The following is a 22,184-nucleotide window of genomic DNA, read 5'->3' as shown; positions in this document are numbered from 1 at the left end:
CCGAAGAAGAATCCCAAGTTCTGTCAAACTCTGCAAAGAAACATCAACTCTACAATCTCATGCCGGTCTTCACCTCAGATCCAGTTGGGTTCTACTCAGTATGAATCCAACCATCCAGAACCAAATGGTTTACCAGCTCAGCAGTAAAACCAGGAGGAAGGCCCATCAAATATCAAATAAAAGTTTAAAGTCAATCTGAAGCCACATTAGGAAGCGAGGCGATGTGAAATCTACGCATGAAATCCTCCCAACAGCTGCAGACAGTAAAGGGAACTTTTACTAAGGGGAATGAACAGGTTCTGGAGCCGTAAAGACCAGAGGTAATGAATGTACGCTGCAGTTTGTGAGTTCATGGTGAATTTGTTGATGGGTTTTGTCCGTATTTATGATCGCTGCATGTAGGTCTGAAACATGCACCGATAAATGTGGAATCAGGAAGTTGGTATTTCCCTTGAGATAATTATCAAATTAAAAACTAAACTGCGTTTGTGTGTGAGAAGTCCCAAGAGCAGCATGCAGTATAAATAAGAAATAAAGCTGGACAACATGCAGAAACATGAGCAGATTAGACAGAAAATGAGGTAAAAAATAAAGAAATCACAGTGGAGCTGCCCTTTAAGTCGTATTTCCTTTGGGCTGCGTTTGGTTTGTGTTAGCTTCATTTGGTATGCAGATTGCTTTGGGCCCATTAGAAGTGCTAGGTCGCTCAGGACCTTGTCTGAATGCGGTGTGGTCGAATTAATTGTGGTAACACCCTGTGCTGCCATTGTGTAATATCCTGTAGGCTCTTTGCTTCTCTCTGCTTTCTCATTTGCTGCAGAACTGATCGGCATGCCTAAAGTGACCCCCTCCAAACTGACTTAGACCAAAACAGAACCTCATAAAAACGTCTTGGCGCCTTATTTTCCACCATGATCTGAGATGAGATAGCTTGACATGTAGCGTGAGGGAAACAAGGTGATTTCCATTTTTAAAGGTGTGCTGCCCAGAACAGGTGGATTTATCATTAGAAAGTCAGACACGTTTTCAGAGTTCCATGTGGTTGATGCTGCAGTGAGTGGCTCTAGGAAGTTACAGACGTTCATAAATGGGCTGATAATTTATTTATTCCTTTGCCTTTCAGCAGCGATATAAAAGTCCAGGGACGCTTTGTAATTTCTCGTAGCATCAGAGACTTCAGTACCTGGATTCAGAGAAGATTAAAGCAAAGTCTCACTAGCGACCCCTAGAGCGCGCAGAATCCACTACAACTAAACAGATGACAGGACGTGATAAATACATCCCCTGAGCTTGATTCTGCTGCTGATAAAACACCTGAACTGTGCTAAAGAAAATGTTCCTTGGTGATGTTGCTGCAGTAGGTAAAAGATGGAGTCAGAAAGAGTGCATCCTCTGGGGAGCATGAATGTTACCAGTGATATGATTTTACCATTGATTAAGCATTTGAATTGTGCAAAAACAAATATGTAAGTTTGCACAACTTAAGCGCTTCAGCAATAGCACTGAGATATTTGCACTAGATTAGATTAGATTTTATGAAATCTAAGTGCATTCAAAGGGACACATCCTCTGGGGAGCATGAATGTTGTCAGTAATTTGTCCAATAGACTGATTTTCTTGTGAGGAAATGGAAACTTTAACTTGACAGAAACACAAGAGGTTCTCACAACTCAATCTCAATTATCCTGGAGGAACCATGACCGTTCTGTGTGACAAGTTGTTGTGTTTTTTTAAATGATTGCAAGCAGACAAAAGCATCAGAGCAGAATTTAATTGACGGTATAACTCCCAGCTCCCAGACTGATGATCATCATTAAAGATTGAAAACAGCTTTACAGCGTCTACAGAAGAAAGTTGACTTCTGTGGGGCGCTCCAGTTCTCCGACTCCGTCGCTCGGCCCTGTAATTATGAATCAAAGTGCATCTCAAGGCGTGAGCTAAAACTGTCACTGGAAACTCATTCAGGCATGCCGAACATATCTTCAGTAATTTGGTGACCAGAGACTTTGGGGCTGCTTTAATGACTTTTAAAGCGATCCCCTCCCTGCCCGAGCACATGGAAAGTTTGGTAAGGCCCACATATGGAGCACTGAACTTCCTGTCACCCTGTTTAAAAGCACAAAGACTGCATTTACAGACTCACACACACATATATATAAAACACACACACATTTATTGCATTTTATTTGGTTCTACCTGTTACCCATTGGTCCGTTACATTTAAGTATATTTTAATGAAAGTAAGAAGTAATTTAGTATTTGTCAAATGACTAAATGTCTATTTTCTAGCAGGAAGGTTCACAGTTCCAGAAAATAGTTTCTTTAGCTGTGATTTGGGGTGATAATTGCAAATTTTATCCAAAGATGTTCAGTGTTTCTGCAGGTTTGAAATCATTTCTGCTGACGTCTTCTGGATGTCAGAGAGGATCTTTGTCGTAGAAGTCAGTGGTGGCTGATGGTTATCTAGAGGAATGACTCACCCTGTGGTAAATGTCACCCGACGGTTTGGAAGCCAAACGACCGCCATCCAAAGACAGAACGTTTGGAGATTTACAGAAAGAGAGATGATGTAGGACACCAGAATAATAGAAACTACTGCTACAGGAACACACAGTCTAGTTTAATTGTCAGGAAGATTTTACAAAGTTCTTCTCACATAACTTATCTTCCATCAGTTTATTAAATCCTGATTCTTTAAGTAAAGCTAACATTTGCTTTGTTCATTTGCTTTTCTAAGTGCTCGCTTTTAAAAATAGAAAAAATAATAATGTGCATTTTTTCTCTGCTTGCAGAGGTTCCATCATCGCCAGAAATCCAACAAGTGGAACCTTTCTCCAGCACAGCGGTGGTGGAGTTCGAGGAGCCGGTCTCCATGGGTGGAGTGCCCATTATCAAGTACAGAGTGGAATGGCGTTCGCTGGGGCAGGAATGGAGCGGCAGGGAGTACGACGCCGAGGACGGTGAGCCACTCATCGCTCCTCACAAAAAGCTCAGTGCTTTGATGCCTCCCCTGGAATATGACAAACACATGGAGTCATCATTTCACAGCCGTTAGGATTTGTTTTTTTAGCATCAGATTACTGCTACACATCTCTACTGATTTAATGTTTAATTAAGTCTTGATGCTGGTTAACTCTCAGGTCAAAGTTTTCTGCATCAGCTGCACCTGAGTCCCACTGAAATTTAATCCTTGGCATCAAATGGCACATCTGACTTTAACATTCCTCTGAAACATGAAGCTTCCACCGAGTCTGTTACCAAATATCGTCCATTAAGGAGCAGAGCTGCAACTTTTCAAAGGTTTGAGAAAAGAAAAGCATCAAAAAAGACTGATTTCAGCTTCTTAAATGTGGATATTTTCTGGTTTCTTTCCTCCTCTGTGACAGTAAACTGAATATCTTTGGGTTGTGGTTTCTCATTTTGAACACTGATTGGTGTTTTCCTCCATTTTCTGACATTTAAAAACCAAACAACTAAATGACCAACTGAGAAAATAATCTACATAATAATAATTGTTCATTGCAGCCCTATATACCAGTTTAGTCATTGTGCATAAACTGGTCTTGATCGATTTTTTTCACATCTTGTTTCTTCTTCCTACTTTTTGTGTATCGTCTCTAATGGTTCCAGTGCAAAGAGAAAGTGCTTGTATTAAATGCAGCATGACTTTTCATTGCTACAAAACACAATATTTACATCGTATTCTGTCCAGCTTGAGGCACAAGACACTAAGAACACCCATAAAACCAATATTTAGGTGTAACATTACTTTGTGTTTCTGTAGGAATTAAAACTTCACTGCTGTTATTCATTTTAATCATTGCTATTATTTTAGGAAGCACAGCTGGAACATGCAGAACACATTCCTCCCAGCAACAACCGCTAATCCAAACATGACAGTCGCTGGTGTCGGGGAGAGAGAGGTGGAACTCTGTAGCCTAAATGACAGTCAGCTCAGACAGTGACAGGCCCCAGATAATATCCCCGTCCCACCGAGGGTTTGTGGCTCTTTACAAATCTGGATGGTTTTGGTCCCGTTTGCCACGCGGGACGTATCAGTCAGAGGCTGACAGGCTCTGCTGTCAGCTCAAGGCCCGAGAGCTGCCTGTCACGCAAGAATATCCAGCAAACAACAAACACACGGATCCACCTACCAGCAGTAGATGTGACCAGAAATATCTCATTCGGCTACGTCAGCTGCTCCCCCTCATAAAACACACAGGAACCCACATGAACACGCCACGGAGGAATGTTTTTACTGATGCTGGGTTATCCAGTGGCTGATCTGTGTCAATAAAAAGGCTGTTGTGTCTCTCAGTGCACTGTGAACCAGGGCTGCCATCACATGTTTAACAGCAGTACTGCCAGATATAGATACCACACCCATCACTGTGGATCCATACTGTGGAGACACCAACAAACAGCGAGCTGCACGTCCTCTCTGGAGCCTGTAAACCACATTTCATCTCCTCTATTCTATGCATTAGATAAATAGAGTCTATATAAGCAGTAATACATACATTCTAGCTGCATTAGTGATGCAAACAGACTCAAACGTGTCGTCTTCTCTTTGCTGTAACGACAGCAGCAGCTTCCGGTGAGTGCACGGCGTCCATCAGAGCAGCAGTGGGTCTGATTGATGTGTTTCTGGTGGTTTTTAGGAGAGCAGTGGAAGTCTGCTGCACAGAACAATACATTAACTACAAGGCAGCACTTGGTAGTGAGATAAATGGTGTTTTCCATTTTTAGGTTTTGGATTTACTGACTGCAGCTTTTAATTATTGCAGAACGAATTCACGCAGATAAACAGAAATTTAAAAAATCATTGAATGCAGTGGAGGTTTTGTTTTTATTTTTTTATCATTTTAATGAATAATTCGCTCCACAAATGAAAGGACATTCCTCTCCATTGTGTGTCTGAGATGCACATGTAAAAATATCCCAGAACATTTATTTAATGTGCCCAACATCTTTAGTTTTGTCCTTTTTATTTGGTGCTTTAATAAATACGACAGTTAATCTCATCATAGCGCCTTAATTCTAACAGTTTTCTCAGATGTCAGAAAAGCACTCGTCTTTATTCAGTCAGTAACACAATCATTAACACGTGCTGAATGAGTGGACTCTGTAGCGTTTGCTTGTGAATCTGACCTTTCACAGCAGCAGCAGAGAACCAACTGAATGAATGTGAGCTCTTTCTTTTTTTTTAGTTCCACGTTGGTGCTAAAAGCCCCGTTCTGAATTGATGTGGCCTTCTGCTTTTTAGCTGCATTCACCGTTTCCCCGAGCACTCACTTATACTTATACGTTCATTCTAGAACTGCTTCTTCTCTTTGAGACATTAATCTGAGACATAAATGGAGTCCCAGTAATGGGAAGATGCTCCTCAGCTGTTTTTCACTGCCCAAATTTGTTCTCATCCATGAAATTACCATTCTTTGTGTTGCACAGTGAGATATCAGCCAAATGACTTTTTATGACCAAAGTGAGTGTCTATGTGTGTATCCTGACTGAAATCTCAGCAGTGCCTTGTTAATATGGAAATAACAGTGTCTGTCAGAAGAAACGGAGCATTTTCTGAATACAAAACTTCATTCTTTCACTCTAGAATTAGAAATTTACACTTTAAGCAACCGTAAACGCTTTCTCTCTCTGTCGTACATACGTATATATATATACATGTGTACATTTAAATGTTGCACCAGCAGCCTTTATTTCTGACAATTAAACCAGTAAAACCACAAAACAAGCCCCGCTGCAATTAAAGGAGATCGTTTTTCATATATTTGCTTCAGTGTGCTCCCTGGCTTCCATCAGATCAAATAAAAACCCTCTATTTGTCTCATTCTGCTTCCTGTTTATAAATTCAGTGACTGAGTGTCTGAGAATAATCCCATCAGGAGAACATTCCAGTTTCTTATTCATATATATGGCCCTGCTGCTGCCTTCCACAGTCTGATTAAATTGTTCTTTTTTTAAACCTCCTGTCTCAGATTTTTCTCGTTTTTTTCATTCAGGAGAGACGTAGATAGAGCAGATTGTTGGATGTTATCTCAGAGGACAACAAGAACTCCTCGTTGCTGCTCAGTATATGTCGTACAAAGGACGGCAGTGGATGCAATAAGAGCGTGAAAGAGACTCAGGGAGCCAAAGAAACAAACAAAAGCACAACCAGAGCAAACAATGAGCCAACAAACAGTCAATGAAGAGGAAATCTGGACCAAAGGAAGAACTTAGGTCCATATGAGGAAGACCGAAGAGTCATAATATGTACAGAAACATATTTATTATTAACTCTTCATACTTTATTTGGATCCCCATTATTATCCTCGTCTTTCTGGATTCTCCATAAAATAGTAACGGTATAAATTAAAAACATGAAGGAGATCATGGAAAAGAAGCCAAACACCAGGAGGTGGACTTATTATGCAGAATATAAGAGAGAGAATAAGCAAAGAGAAAGCAATGCTGCTGCAGATTCTGCTTCCAAGAAAAATCCTCATCATCAGTCATTTGTTGAGTTTTCCTTTTGTCTTTTGGTTTTCTTTTGTTGGACAAAATAAATGTAGAATAAATGCGGTGACAGTATGGTGAAACCAACCACATCGGTGATTTATGCATCTCACAAACATGCAAAAAAACAACCAGCATCCTGTTGTGCGACTGTTGGTTCAGCGTTTCTTGGGTACTTTTGTGAAATAACACCGCCTTCCTTTCCGCAGACATGACCAGGATCACCATCGTTGACCTGAAACCAGAAACCACCTACGAGGTCAAGATGTCCGCCATCAACGGCAAAGGCGAAGGCGAGAGCAGCACGGCCAGCACTTTCAAGACCCAGCCAGTCCGTAAGTGCCTCGGCTCGCTCCTCATCTCCCTGTTCTGAGTTCGCTCTCCTCTGACCCCGATGCTTTGAACCTAACGCTCACTCTCCCTCGCCCGCTCACGTCTAGCTGAGTCCAGATGCTTTCACCCCGACACTCCTCTCTTCTCACGCCAAACCCCCCCCCATGCTCAGTCCTTTCCCATCCAGGCCAGAAGGAACGATAATTCATGACGCCAGCTTGGTTAACCATGCTAACTATGCAGAGTGTCACCTTTTTATCCTTCGTCTCAGAGCAGCGTTCTGTGCTTCTTGACTCATGAATGTTTGCAGCGTTCGATGCCTCCTTTCATTTCAGAGACGTGAAGTCTTGGCCCGCAACTCAGCTGATTTAGTCAACGCTTTCTCCAAAGTACTTGTGCATTCTCAAAGCTGATTTATACTTCAGTGTGAAGAAGTGTCATCTCTGTATTTATAGTTCAGTGACAGTGTGCATTTTTAATATCGCAGCCACAGGTCGAGTCCTGCCAAGGATTGTTTGTGTTTCGTGAAGGAGATGGCAGCGCGTGATGAATTGCCACATGCTGTGGGGGTCTAGGGGAGTTTTCTTTTTAAGCGTGTTTGAAGGAAAGGAGAAAAGTCACCTTAACGGCACAGAGAGGAGTTACAAGGAGAATACCTGCTTGTCAGGCAGACGAGGGAAGTTTTTGACCAAGCTGCTTTCATTGCCAGCCATCATGACACCGACAGAGAAACTTATCTTCGCCCTTGACGTTCCCATCACTTAATCTTTTCTCTGTGAATAATCAGACGTCACATCACAGCTTTGTTGCAGCAGCTGCAGCCGTACAGCAAAGAGCAGGTGCACAACGCCCGCCGTCGCCAATCAGAAGCTGTCAGCTTGACGCACGACGCGACTTTGAGTTTGTTCATGTCGCATAATGCTCTCTCACTGAAGTATAAATCGGGTCCAATTGACGGACAGAAACTGCACTCGAGCCGATCCGGTCCTGTACAAAACAAGCACCTCGAGGATTTTAGTTTTCCTCTACCACCAAATAATTGGACATTGTTGCTGCGGAAAATAAGAATTCACGGCCAAAACTGAGGCTTGAGTCTTCTTTTGTCGATCCGTGGTGAGCTCATTTAGCCAGGCCACAATCAGGAAGCAACAGACCTATTTCTCAGTCGGCATTTTAAATCAGGGTCATGAATAAATCTTTGTTTTAGTTTGTACCGCCCTCTATGTTGTGCTTCCATCTGTGCTTCATCACCCCACTGCCTCTGTAGAAAAGCCCTCCTCAGCACCCTCTTTATTTTGTCCCTAAAGCTGAAAAGAGATTTTGTCCCACTTCTACATGTTCCAGCTAAAAAAAAACTACAAAAAAATGGCCCTCTCATGTATTTATTTAGCACAGTTTTTTAAAATGCATGAACTTGAGGCTGAGCTCAAACTTTATTTAATGCATCGTTTGAGGAAATGAAATGAAAATTGGCATGGAGGGATCAGTTTATACAGCATAAATACTGCCATTTAATGGGTTCTACTACATTAGTGCAGCAGACGGAGACGTCCAGTGCCTCTTTCAGGAATCACTGAATCCCTGTCTGGAACAAGAGCTTAACGTCATTAAAAAACAATTTTCTAATTTGGAGATTAATACAGTACCAGTATCATGGAAGTCAAAGTTAACTGCAGAACAAAGAGAAACGAGACTTTCTGTGAGCTGAATGTCCAAAAAGCCATAATAGCAGAGTGACAGTGGGTTAATGGTTTGCCAGGACACAGCTGCCCTCTTTCATTGATCATATTTCTCATTTCATTGTCTTTGTGTCTTCTCTTTGTTTTTTCTTGTTTTCTCATCGTGGTTTTTCATCTGTTCTGTATTCCATTGGACTTCTCAGGCTATTCTTTCACAAGTAAGTTTCTTTTCTGCCTGTCTTGTCTGCTTTATTTTCTCCATCTCCAGTGCATTCCCCCCCCCCCCTTACAATTCTATCTATATTAAATCATGTCTTTAATGATTGATGACTGAAAAAAAGCTACAATAATGTGAATGTAGCAGCGTTCTTGATCATGATATTCCAGAAAAATTCTCATCTAGTGCCCCAGAATTGTGTGTTTTCTTTTCTTTTTTATTTCCTACATAAATACCAGCGCTCATTCATGACTTGATGTACTAATTTTGCAGAGGGCAGTCCGTCCCATTACTTTAATGTGGCTTCAGGTTTGTTTCTCACTTATACATGACTTATACTTCCAGACCGTAGCAGGTAAATGATTTGTTTTTGTACCGTAGCCCATAGTGCCACCCCTGCTTCTTTAGTATTTCTTCCTCGTCTCATAGCATCTCTGTTTTGTTTTCTCTTTTTGTATAAAGTGCATTGCACTTCTTCACTGCAGCAGATCAGCCATTGACTGTTATATAAGACATCCAAAGAACGCTCAGATAACGAGGAGGAATACAGGAAAGAAGGAATGAGGTGTCAGTATCATAGGGTAATTACTGTGGAACAATAATATTTCCTGGTAATAGTGTTAAAAGCAGGGCATGTTTGCATAAGGTCTTTAATTCATAGAAATCTGTAGGAATCCCATTTGTGCTCAGGATGTGTTTATTTTCTTGCTACTGTAATTTGGCCATTTGGCTTATTAAGACACAGAGATAAAAATAGAAAGAATAGGAGCAGCTTTCTGGTTTCTGGAGGTGGGGGAGAGCTCCAGCTTTCATCAGATAAAGCTTACTGTTGCACAGGAAAAAGAGGTTTTTTATACGTTGCTTTCACGTACAGTGGCCCTGGAGCTCAATGCATTGCACCTCAAAGAAACACAAATACACAAAACTCAAGCAAACAAGGAAAAAAAAAACCTCGACAATCCTCCATCTTCCACACAGCATTTTCAAGCAAAGTGAGAAAAAACTGAATTACACTTCAGAGACAGAAACACAACAAGCAGCGCACATTTCAGCGGACACAAAGACGTGAAGAACACGGCTGGGACATGCTTGTTGTTGCCATGGTTGCCAGCAATAGTGGTCATGTGTAAGTTTCTAGATATCTGCTGGTGACCCCACGGCGTTTCAGTTGTAGGTTTTCTCACTTTGCAGTATCAGGATTGTTGAATTTGTAATTTAGTGTTTTCGTTATTTGCATTTGTTTTCTTCAGTGCAGAGCTCTCAGGGCCACTGGACTGGATTTCCACCATAATTACGGCATCATAATTGTTCACCGATCAGCTACAACATTAAAACCACCTGCCTGACATTGTGCAGTTTACCTTTTATACCGCTAAAACACAAACTGTAGCATGAGGATCCTTTGGGAGTTTTGAGGCCACGTCAACACCCTGAGCTCTTGATCGTGTTCCTCAAGCATTCCTGAGGAGTTTTGTGCACATTGTCTTGCTAATACCGAAACCAAACAAATCATTATGAAGCATACGTTGGAGGTTATCCACTTCTCCTGTCTGTTTTTAATGTGGTTGCTGACTGGTCATAGCAGCTCACATGCTAACTCCTGGTGAACATGTTCAGCTGCTGGGTAATATTCCCTTTGGAACCACTCAGTTTTATAGATAAGCAGTTTTTGAAACGCATGAAAACTAGAGGCTCTTTTTCATTAGCACCTACTGGACTCAACTCACCTCGGTTTGGGCTGTTTTCCACACAAACGCAATGCAACAATGGAGGACATGTTTGTGATGCTACAGCTGCTTCTCGGTCTACGGCTTTTTGTCAGATTCAAAGTAAAAGACGAAAGTCAGAGAAAGCTGTGGGCGACAAGTTGAAACCCTCAGGAGACACACAGGACAGTTTGGGAGGTGATACAGCAGTATTAAGCTGAAGACAAGAGGATACGAACTAGATGAGGTATGAGGGTAAGCTAATGCTAGTTTGCTTCAGTTATCATATCAGTCCCATGTACGGGCCTGTGATGGCTGCAGGTTATTGCTGTCAAGTATCAAAATATATATGCGTGTAGTGTTTTGCCTGGGGACCAGACAGCCTTTATATTGTGTATTACAAATACACATAAAGTCAGTCTGGAACTGCTCCATTGAACCAAATCTAGCCCAGAGGCGGGACTACCGATCACAGTTTGAATTGGAGAGAGCCAATCAGCGTAACACATGTGTGACGCAATCACTAAGCGACCTAACAGTTGTCTTTCCGCCATGATGTTTTGTAGTTTTAACAGCTTCCTTCGCCGTACAGGGGTCCTGAGGAAAATCTAAGCTCTCCCTTTCAACAGTGGAGGGCAGCATTACGCATTCTATCGTACAGCCTGCCGGAATTAAAAATACATCCTTTTTAAAAAGAAAAGCTTTAAGAGCTGCTTCTTGTTGAGGTTTTAAAGACAAATTCAGCCCGTGCAAAACAGAGGAAAGCGCACAAGAGAAACCTCGCTCTGTTGCGGTCGCATCGTTAACTCTGGTGCTCTGATTTGTTCGGTCTGATCTGCTCGGAGCTTGAAAACCTGTCAAAATGTGTCAATGGAGGAGGGCTAGACCGTATTCCGTATATCCCTTATAACGGGAATACAGTCCAGCTAAGCTAGGCTATGTAGTGTTGCCACTCCCTGTCCAATCAGAGGCCTGCACTCTGTCACATTATCGGCCCGACTCAGAGTTAGTACAAAAATAGTACCAGGTGCTACGTTTTAAGGGAAAACCTCACAAACCGAGCTGAGTAGGTGCTAGCGGAAAAGCGGCACAGGTGTAAGGAGAGTAGCGTGTTTATGTGGTTACGTTTTCAAACAGTGTGGGTTAGACTTTGCAGAAAACTGTCAACCTATCTGTCATTAACTAATTGCTGTAAACAAAAGCAAAGCTACAAAACGGGTGGTTTAAAAGGGCGGTTCACATCCAGGAGGGATGTCTCAAACAAACCTCATGCAGATCAACAGTTATAGAACCTGCATGAGGTTCCTTCAAATGCTTGATGATAGATTTACACGTGTGATGATTAAGATCAGCCAGTCTATGGTCTGAAGTGGTCGATGGTGCGCTCAGTTCTATGTAGCTTTTAATCACGAGATGTATGATTCCTTCTGGAAGACACACTCTGATCATAGATTAAAAACCTTCATATTTATTTCTTCCAAGTTGGTTTGGCTAGAGACACTGATGCAGATCTTACTGCTACTTATTTCAGATTAACAGGCGTTAAATGTGGATTTGTAAATGGATGTTACATTGATGCCAACGGTTGTTCTGTCAGTCATGCCAGTTAAGGCTTTTTGGTCAAAACTACAAATTGCATCATTGTTTTCTTGTAAATTTGGAGTCAAAATTCCAGCTTGTCAGATGTGAACCCTCAAGAAAACAACTTTAAACCATGCATATTGTATTTAGAAAGCTCTGCCAATGCAGTATTATCAGTTTACTTAAACTGTACAATTGGGCCCATTGGTCTGAGTTCACATGGAAATCGATGCTGTTGCAACTCTGCGGTTGGCTCACTGGTTCTGCTAATAGATGCAGAAAAACAACAGGAGTCATTGTTCTTCAGGAATGTTCCAGAGAAATTCCTTATCACCGAGACAATAACCAAGCCGGAGTTATTCTTGTCGAGGACTCCGGCTCCTCTCATGATGTTTTCACCATCTTTCAGTTTCATCATCGATACCGCCCACTATCGCTGCCACCGCTATGACCCGTAGTGAGTATGCCAGCCCAGCAGTGTGTCTCTACCTCTGTGTCTCTTACCTGCTTGGTCTCACAGTTGGCGTAGAAGTTCATGTGTTTCTGCCCCGACTCATGAACCCCCCTATAGAGAGTAGTCAAAGCTAAACAGGAGAATGACAACAGCTAACCGGCTTGAGTACTCGCAGATTTTGATTTTACTAACATTTGCCAAAACGTGAAGGTTAACCGCCTGATTCTAGAGCTGTGTGTGATTAACATAATGTGACTGTTCAAATCACAGTACAGACGCTTGAGTTTGGCGTGAAGGAACTGGAATAAATTTAGGTTGTACTAAGTTTGCTGTGAAATGTTACGAAACCAGCGGGTGTGAAGTGATAATTACTGTGAGGCTGTAGATGTTAGCATCCGTAGGATTTACAGCCAACTCACTGTGTCACATGTTTGTGTTGGTGTTCCAGCACAAACTGCTACTCACACTTTATATTCCATATAAAAGTTATCATAATTTCCACTTTCTGACTTGTTTGACACCCGATGGTAGATAAAACAGATCTATTTGTATCTTAAATGAATACTGAAGGCTTAAATTAGCCTCCAAAGGGTCACTAAGCACTAATTTTGCCCCGAGACTATTTTAAACCCACAATGCATAACTGAACACCACATCCGAATGCATTCAGCGTGCCAATTACACTCCTTAGTCACACTTAGACTTGTCATCTTGGATTGAGTGCTAATTAATATGGTTGCTGATTGGTTGGGAAGTCAGCATTTTTACTCTCTCTGATCGCTTTAATCTAAATTAATTGATTCATTTCAAAGTCATTCTCACAGTCTACATTAAACGCAGCACTGTACCAAAAGAAAACAGGGAAAATCGAGCCATTCCTCCTCCATCTTCTGATGACCAAACCCTGTTTGGTCTCCGTGCCATCGACATATTGTAGCTCCGTTGCTGCAGACTTTCTTGTGATGTTCATTTAGGTCAGACACGATGTCAGTACCGGTAGGAGGTATTTTTACTTTACTTGCTGCTCTGAACAGGTAACAGAAGGAGTGAATGATAGAAATCAACAACATTTACAAGCCTCTGCTGCTATTTTAGCCTTATATTGTGCAGTAAAAGTACAACTAATTGCACCTCTAACTCGCCTGACATCTTATTGCTTTAATTTGCGGTTTACAAAAGCCACAGACTTGTGTGTTTAGTCAGCGGAGTAAATGTGTGTAGCTGCTCCTTCTAACCGTGATGTTTCTACTGTATCACAGCTATATGTCCCCATGTTGTTGCTAACCAAATGTTTTCCCTCCAACACACTTTTAATAACATTTATCAGATCCAGCCGTGACTTTCCATTAGATTCAAATTGGATGTAGCTGTTCGCAGTGTTTGCTCCGGCAACTGCTCGGTGTTGTCTGCCAGCAGCACATCACTGAGAACAACAAGTGCTTTTAGATTGTCGCCCGGTGCAGACTTTATCCCTCCTGATTCGTCATGTGTTCCCGCTGTTGTCTGCCGTGTTGTGGATCATGTGTACATCGCTGGCATGGTTTTCATCCCCAAAGCTGCAGAGTGTCCTCCATGCTGCTTTTTGTCCCTGATTGTTCCCACACAGAAAAAAACAACTGCAGTGTTTTTCTTTCCTTACAATTGATTAGTTGTTTAAAGTGTTAAAATGTTCAAATTCAGATTGGGCTTTAACCTAAAAACTACAGAGAAAAAGCCGTTGACTGAATGCATGAGGCGACTCTGGGTGAACAGTTTTGGTGTTGGCCTAATCTATTTCCTCAAATCAGCATCAATGTGTTTGCTTATTTATTGATATTCTGCATGTTTTCAACAACCAAAACCAAGTCTCCAAGTGCTTCATATATTCAGCAACATCTATAAATATATTTTTATATGTGTTAAAAGAAAAACAAATCTGTTTATCGAATATGTATTTCTTTTTTGTTACTGTTTTTGTTCTGTCATTTTGTCTCTAACATTCTTGTTTGTTTTTTGTTCATTATGTTGACATGTTTTCATCATTTCAAAAATGTTTCGTATGTTTCCCATGTGCCCCCATCCCCTCCTTACCCTCCCCCCCCCCCTCCTCTATATTTCCCCCCCCCTCTCAACCAATCATGTCCGTGCACATCATGTGACTTTGTCATGTGGCTCTTGCATGGTGCTGATGATGTCGTCTTCGCTGGCCAACAGAAGGTAAAATTTTCTTTTAGTTCCAGATCATAAGATCAGCAGTGATCATTCACGAGGCATTTGTTGATCTAGATCCATAGATGAGAAGCACGTTCAGTTTTATTTTGCCTCTTTATTTTTCATTCATCTACAAGTCTTTCCGTAGAGAAGTACTAAACATTAAGCAGACATGACTTCAGCGATGCTTCATATTCTCCATTCATCTTTTCCTTCTGCTCAGCTGTGATTCTTTTTGCTCATTTTCCATTGCAGTTGCAAAGAATCAAGACTATTTTCTCCTGAGTGCCTTCATTAATTCTAATAGATGTAAAACAGTAATTAGTAGAATACATGTCGTGCTGCATGCCACTTTCTTTTAATTGTAGTTAGCTGGTGATGCCTAATGGGATTAACTCTTATATTCCATGTATTCTTCTCACATATATCAGGATAAAGTGTCCAGATACGGATTGTTTGTTAATAACAGCTGGACTGGGGGCTTCTGATTTAGGTTCATTAAAGAAAGCTATGATATATCTGGAGCTATTTCTCTTTTAGTTCAAACTTACAAAAGTTTAGATTTATTACCCAGTGAACCAGTGAAACAGTGATTTGACCTGGACGGACTGATGAACTTTGATAGATACCAAAATGTCTCCTAATTTTAGATATAGTAAAACGGTTTAGCTCATATATTTAATTTTGTCAGTCTTTTTAAAACTAACTTTGCATATGTTGCCTTCACCTTTAATTAAAACTCAAAGTTATTAGAAAACCTGTAACAAAGGCTAAAAATAAAACGTATTTGATGAGTTGAGATTAAAAGGACAATTTAGCTTCATTATAGTCTTGATTTGTTCAATAATAAGCACCAAACACTGAAGGATTAACAGTTTCTTTTTAATCCATATTCATTATTTTATATTTCATGTCCTGGCTTTTTCTGTTTTGTTTATTTTGGTTCCAAATTATACCAAAATTATCTCCCAGTTATCAAAACAAATACTTTCAAAAACTCACACTGTTTTATATTGTTTTTTTTCTTTCATTTCTGTTATTTATCACCCTATTATGAATTCTTTTTAAGCATCTTAAGAGCAGCCTCACAAAGTGCCACTGACTGCAATCTGCATCGCACGCACTGTTAAACATGGTCACCCACAAAGCTAATTTTTCTTATTTATCCCCAAATGATCTACTTAGCTCCCACTGTTTTACTGATTGGACTCACAGCAACCCATTGCATTACTGCAGCATGCAAGTTTCTCTCCTCTTTCTTGTTGCATCCTCCTTCTTCTTGTTCTGCTGTTTTCCCAAAGAAGATGTCAGTCCTGCCTGCATGTGTCCGTGTCTTTGGTGTCATGTCTCCTAGGTAGGACATAAAATCATACAGTACAAATACACAGAAAAACAGTGCTCACAGTGTTCCCTTTACCAAATGAAAGCATTCACATAAAGTTTGAAAGTTTCAAAACATTGAGGTTGTGATGTTAATCTCAGAGATCCTAGAAGGATTTATAAAGAAAAACTAAGTAAAAAGTCAGAATTTTAGGACACTAGATTTGAATTTTGGGATTGAACTATCTCCAAATCATACCTCCAGTTCCTCTCTTGGAATTTTCAAATAGCAACTGAGAGCAGATGAGCTAAAGACCTCAGGCAGAAGTGCAGATAAAATAAATACCTGGGGTGGATGGCCTGGCGACTGGAAAGCAGATGAGCCGGACACTTTAACCTGGTAGTAAGACAGCCAGGTGGGACCACTCAATAGGACAGCTTTACGGTGACGATAGAGCACGTCAGGGGCATGAACGAAAGCTGGAAGTGAAGGAAAGATATCAGCAATGAAAGAAGAAGACCTCTAGGGGCTGCTCAGGAGGTCGGTGGCAGAGGTGACACATCCAAAGGAGGCGAGTCATCTGCTGAGATTTAGGGTGGATTGCAGGACAGGCTAAAGGCAGGAAACCAAAGAAGTTCTGGTACCTGTTGGGCCACTTAGGACAGATGCTTCTTGGGTTGGGGTCAACTCTGGATTCATCTGGAGGTCCAATCAGGACGACCAACTCTGGGGCAGGCTGGTGATCAGGTGTGACATTGGAAAACCATCGGCTGACACTGACATGGAAGAGATTGTCGGACAAGTCAGCGACAAAGTCTGGAATGAGGAAGATGTAGCCTGACCAGGAAATAGGCTTTGTGTTAGTCAACCATGGAAGTGGCTTGATCTTGATTAACCTTAGAAAGGGCTCAGAAACAGGAGTTGTGTCCCCGGAAAAGAGTCTTAGACAGGTGTGGTGTCAGGAGACTTGATGCCAACAAGAGCTTAGAGAGACTCGGAGGCAGAAAGGGAATTGACCGAGGTACTTGGCGCAAAACCTCGGTATTGTGAAACAGAAAAGTACGACGTCATCAGGATCCATGCTTTCTTCTTCTGGACTTTCTTAAAAGTAGCTTCTAGGAATATCTGGGACAAGATCAGGGTGAGAGTTTGCAAGTTCTATGCTAGCCAACTGATTGTTGGACTGGATGCTAGCAAGCCAGAGACCAACCGGCCAAGGGTTACCGTATTGGAGGTTGTCAGCAACATGTGAAACTAGCTGCGGGTAAAACTGGCCCGGTCCAACTACCTAGAGACTGGTTGTCCTGATGTTAGCAGACTGATAGTCAGTTTAGAAATTAAACCAGGCATGAGGCTAGCATGCTGGTGGCTAGCCAACTAAAGGGAGACTGGAGGCAGGCCAACTTGAGAGGAGACTTTTAGCTAGAAGTCCACATTTTAGGCATAGCTTAGGGGCTCCTGGATGCTATGAAGTTTTCTCTCTGTTAAAGCGCATGCCCCCAGCATGCAGTCTAGTTCTGTGGTGGTTTTAATGACACAATGAAAAAATGAGCTTGGCTACAGGGTAAGCTATGGCATGAAGAAAACTGTTAAAGCGAAGACCTGGCAGCTGAGAGGGGAAGAGACTAGATTATATAAACACAAAAGGCTAACAAGACACAGGTAATCACAGAAAGGGAAAAACAGCACATAAACACAGACAACACGAGGGAAATGGTTTCCAAATAACAACAGGAAACAGCTACACAGGAAGTAACCAGACTGAATGAATGACTGATTAAGTCTGCATGGAGAAGTTTTCTTTCCCTTTTTTTCCATTCTAACCACCACTTTTCTCTGTTTTAGCCTCAGACAAATTCACCTAACCCAGAATGATGCTTGTGGATAACAATGCTGAATGTACCAATGTCTGCCTGCCACCATGTTACTGCCGCTGGTACTAACTAATGCTGTCTGATTCACTTTCAGCCTCTGTCATGCTCACTCCAGTCTGGAGGAATGCAGTTTTCAGGCAGTGTGCTCAGTTGATTACTTGCATCAAGAAAAAAGTGCCTTCATCCATATTCATTGAAATAACCACTAACACTGATGTTTGAAATGTTTACTACTGGTGACATGGTTTTCTTTTTCTGCCACTATTTGAAATACGAGCCAGTGGGATTTTATTCCTTACTTGTTCATTGATTTTCCAGCATAAATTTAGATCTCTGATTAACTTAAGATGAAACAAGAGTTTGTTTTACAGCTACCTGCTTGTTAGCATAGGGCAAAGGCTGTAACATCATGATTTAGTGGATTTAATAACATAATAACAAGGCTAACTGTGTGTAACCAATATGTACATAATTGATGAGTTTGGGTTGTTAGTCTCCACCCGTACAGCCCTCACAGTGGCACTGAAGCACACTCGAAACACAGTGACCTTCCTTCCCACAAGACTATGTAAATGTTATTAAAAGTAATAGAGTAACATGTCCAATCAAGGCCTACAGGCTCATTATCCGGCGGCCCGGCAGTCATTACTCAGGAGTACAGAGCAGATAATGAGGAGCCTCAAGGAGAACAACACCTCAGCCAGTGGTTCTGATTCAGCCACACTGCTCTTTTCCTTCCTTCTAGACACCCTTAAAGCCATATTCCACCCAGAGTCTGTCTTTGATTATCGCATACTGTGTCTCATTGTCAGCCTAAAGGTGGGTTTCAACAAATCCTCCAAATTAAACACTAAATTAAATTGTTTTCTTTATGGGGCATGCAGTCAACTGTCCTCCATGGGCAGGATAACGTCATTCCCTGTTGTCGTAGTTAAAGTAAAAAAGGGAAAACTACCTAAATTGGGGGTTAAGAACAGATGGTGTCAAAGAAGAAAAGTTAAAAAGAAACTAACATTTACCACTGGAAAGAAAAAGATGACAAACATTGTTCTCTTGTGTCAAAGTCAGACACTTTGTGACCTCATTCATCAACCACAACCTTGTACTCAAGAGGATCTGAACGTTAGATGTTAGAACAATGCCCCAACTTCACTTCCTTGCAAGAATCATAAATCACAAAGTCGCTAAAGGTTGTTGTCAGTCCGCATAACATGCCATAGATCATATTTAGACATCTGAGCAAAAACTGGAGGTTGCTTCAATCAATTCCAGTTGTCAAAACTCTCAGAATTTGTCCAGACACTTGTCAAATCCAAACTCCTACAGCAACCGTTCATGTCTGCTAGTGGTGAGAGTCAAAAGAAACATTCTGGGTGGAGTATCACTGAAAGAGACACACACATAGCAAAAGATTAATGTAGATATAGCTTTATTTTTGCACTCCGGCTAGTAAATTGAGAACACTGACGCCCAACTCACTGATCTCACAAAAATAGGCTGAATGTAACATAGCTTGAATGCTAACCATGTTTGAAGCTGTTTTAATCTGTTGTGCAAACAATACCACCATTAAAGTTACATCCACAGTGTCTTCTGATTGCATTGATTTCCAGGTTAAAACTGTTTCGACTGAACTGGAAATCCAACACTCCAATCAGCATTTCGCTTAACTTATAGCTTAGCTGACCTGGAAGCACGCTTGAACACCGTAGGAAAGAATCAGGTTATCTGTGTTTCCTGACTGAATACATGCTGCAGCAACCATGTTTATGTCAACTAATCCTGATTGCTTGGTTTGTCCTGTGTAGGGGAACCCAGTGCCCCCAAACTAGAGGCCAAGGCCCAAGGGGGCAATTCTCTTAAGGTGACCTGGATCAAGCAGGACGATGGTGGTTCCCCCATTAAACACTACCTGGTCAGATACAAGGCTGTGAGTATACTGGGCAAGGAGGTAACTTCATACCACTTTGCATTATTTTTTCTATTTCTTTAACAGGTTTATGACACATAAAAACTCTGATCAGTGTTTGGAAATGTTCACCAAGTCCATTAAAATCAGGAATGAACCGCTAGGCTGAGTTAGAAACACGCCTGACAACAACCCCACATAAGCACATTACTGGACCCTTTGATGTAAGTTCCATTTTTATTAGCCCTACAATTTTTTACTTCTAAAATATAATTATGTTCATCCCAGTGACTTCCACCAATTTGAAATGAACAGTTTCCACTGGGGAGACGGGGCGAGTGTAGACGCACCAACCAGTTAGCCATGATCTCTAATTGGCTTCCCACCAGAGGATACACTGTGTTTCTCTTTTTTCAAACACCAAGCCAGAAGGACAGCTGCCAGGGACTAGTTTTGGTGGCTGAAATATTTTTTTTTTCCTCTGTGAAAGCCAGACAGCCTTAATCAGTGTGCTACGCTAACGGAATTTAATAGATGCACCTATCTGCAGTTCAGACTGAATCTAAAGCGCTGGAGAACTGTTTTATAACACTGGTGGCAGATACATGCACCCCTCTTCTGTTTGTGTCCTCACTACTGTGTGTAATTCACAGATATAAAACAGATTGTCTTCTTAGGCAGCATTTATTTATATTCTGTTTCCATCAGAAAAGCATCGTCTGTTAGCATTTTAGCAGCTCATTTCTAATCGCATCGTTAAAGAAATCATTGCTAATCTAATATCAAGATAATTGCTCAACGAACTCTTGAATTCACTTTTATTGTAACTATTTATCTCTGTTCATTGATGAGTCTGATATATATTAAACTATTCCCCTTTTAAAGACTTTTCTGTTGTGGTGAAATGGTGCTACAAATTCTTTTGGATCACCTTAATCACTTCTGAAATAAGTTTAGCTGTGAGATATGTTGGAAGCATGAAGCGTTTCCTCTTTTTACCTACAAACGGAGTCATTCCTAAATAATCCTAAAGTGATCCTTCCCTGTGCATCTGAAGAGAACAACCACAATCTCACTTCATTGGCCAGTTTTGAGGCGTTTTTCCTTTCTGAATTCCTTTCTCAGACGCATGTATCTGACTGGAAACCAGAGATCCGCCTCCCCCACGGCAGTGAGTATGTACTGCTGAGCAGCCTGGACTGGAATACAGAGTACGAGGTCCGTGTGGTGGCAGAGAACCAGCAGGGCAAATCTAAGCCTGGAACCCTCTCCTTCAGAACAGCCGTAGAGCCCACCACCATCCCAGGTACATTTCCCATCATCCCACCCCGAGCATCCACACACAGCAGCCACACAGCAAACAGGCTTCCACCGTGACCAGGAGGGCTCCGTTATCTGGATCCTTGACTTTCTCCAGGCGCTTATGAGAATCTTTCTGGCTGCAGGGTCTGACATGAATCATGTGTCTGTTGAGTTGGGACGGTGGATTATTTTTGTGTGTGTTTTCAAAATGGAAATGCATGATGCAGATGATGAGATGCACATCACAGCGTTGTGGCCTGTAGAGATGCCAAGAGACGGTGTGGTCTCAAAGAAAATAAATAAAATGAGCACAAAGTCTGAAACGCATACGATGTGTCAAGTAAAGCAAAGAACAGGAGCTGCAAAGGTTTCTAATGCAGCCTTGTGTCAGGAGGAGTTTAAATAGTGGTTGCTTTCAGGAAAACAGCCCTTTGTATATGATTAAAAATCGATTTAAAGCTTTGGGAACGGCCATGTTTACCGGCACACTAATTATAATATGAAGAACGGCCAAGGAGCAGTTATTTCAAAGGGCAGTTTGGCATCGCAACAAAGTAGTTCACAGTTACAGGATTTCTTTGCACGATTGAATCGAGCTATAGGATGCTGTTTGTAGACTAAACAGCATTCATTAATGGCAGAAAAAGAGACAGAAGATGCCACGTGTGCCTCAAAGGTTGGAAATAAGTCAAACTCTGTCAGCAGGGATACACTGGTGACTTGAAGCGGGGTCATTTAAAGTTTGTTTTCATTTCCCTGCCTTTCTTCTAGCTGCTAATGCCAAACTTGTTCCCAGTTTTGTCTTCGCCACTAAATTCTTTCCTACATTTCTCTGTATTTTTCAAGCCCAGAGCACCTCATTTGCATTTTAAAACCTTGTGCTCACAAAATTTCCAAGACTAGGCTGCACAAGATCAACAAGAACTATTGAATCCATATAAAGAGCAGAGCCTCTATTGTTCTCCTCATTGATGCTCTGCTGCTGCAGATAAATCTCAGGATATTCGGCTCTCACGGTCCTCAGCAGCCCCTAGAAGGTAACTACTGCTGCTCAAGTTCAGCAGGAGCAGACAGAGGTCAGACCCGAGCCGTTCTGTCCATTTAT

At 41.5% G+C, this 22,184-nt stretch overlaps 1 protein-coding gene across 10 annotated transcripts in view; it reads left to right on the top strand.

The window, feature by feature from the left end:
* LOC110958343 (neural cell adhesion molecule 1-like) overlaps nt 1–22,184 on the top strand; it is a 301,020-nt gene that overhangs the window by 241,824 nt on the left and 37,012 nt on the right. For 9 of the 10 annotated variants that reach the window (XM_051937339.1, XM_051937336.1, XM_051937334.1 and 6 more), the window contains 4 exons: nt 2,793–2,960; nt 6,723–6,848; nt 19,677–19,798; nt 20,903–21,083. In XM_051937339.1, the coding sequence (XP_051793299.1) occupies nt 2,793–2,960; nt 6,723–6,848; nt 19,677–19,798; nt 20,903–21,083 (597 nt within the window). Of the gene's footprint in view, nt 1–2,792; nt 2,961–6,722; nt 6,849–8,728; nt 8,744–12,438; nt 12,487–14,676; nt 14,680–19,676; nt 19,799–20,902; nt 21,084–22,184 lie in introns of all 10 variants that reach the window. The other variant, XM_051937343.1, reaches the window with a different exon arrangement.

This window comes from Acanthochromis polyacanthus, chromosome 17, assembly GCF_021347895.1.
Source record: "Acanthochromis polyacanthus isolate Apoly-LR-REF ecotype Palm Island chromosome 17, KAUST_Apoly_ChrSc, whole genome shotgun sequence".
NCBI classification, from domain to species: Eukaryota; Metazoa; Chordata; class Actinopteri; family Pomacentridae; genus Acanthochromis; species Acanthochromis polyacanthus.
This window is presented reverse-complemented; position numbering and strand designations above follow the sequence as displayed.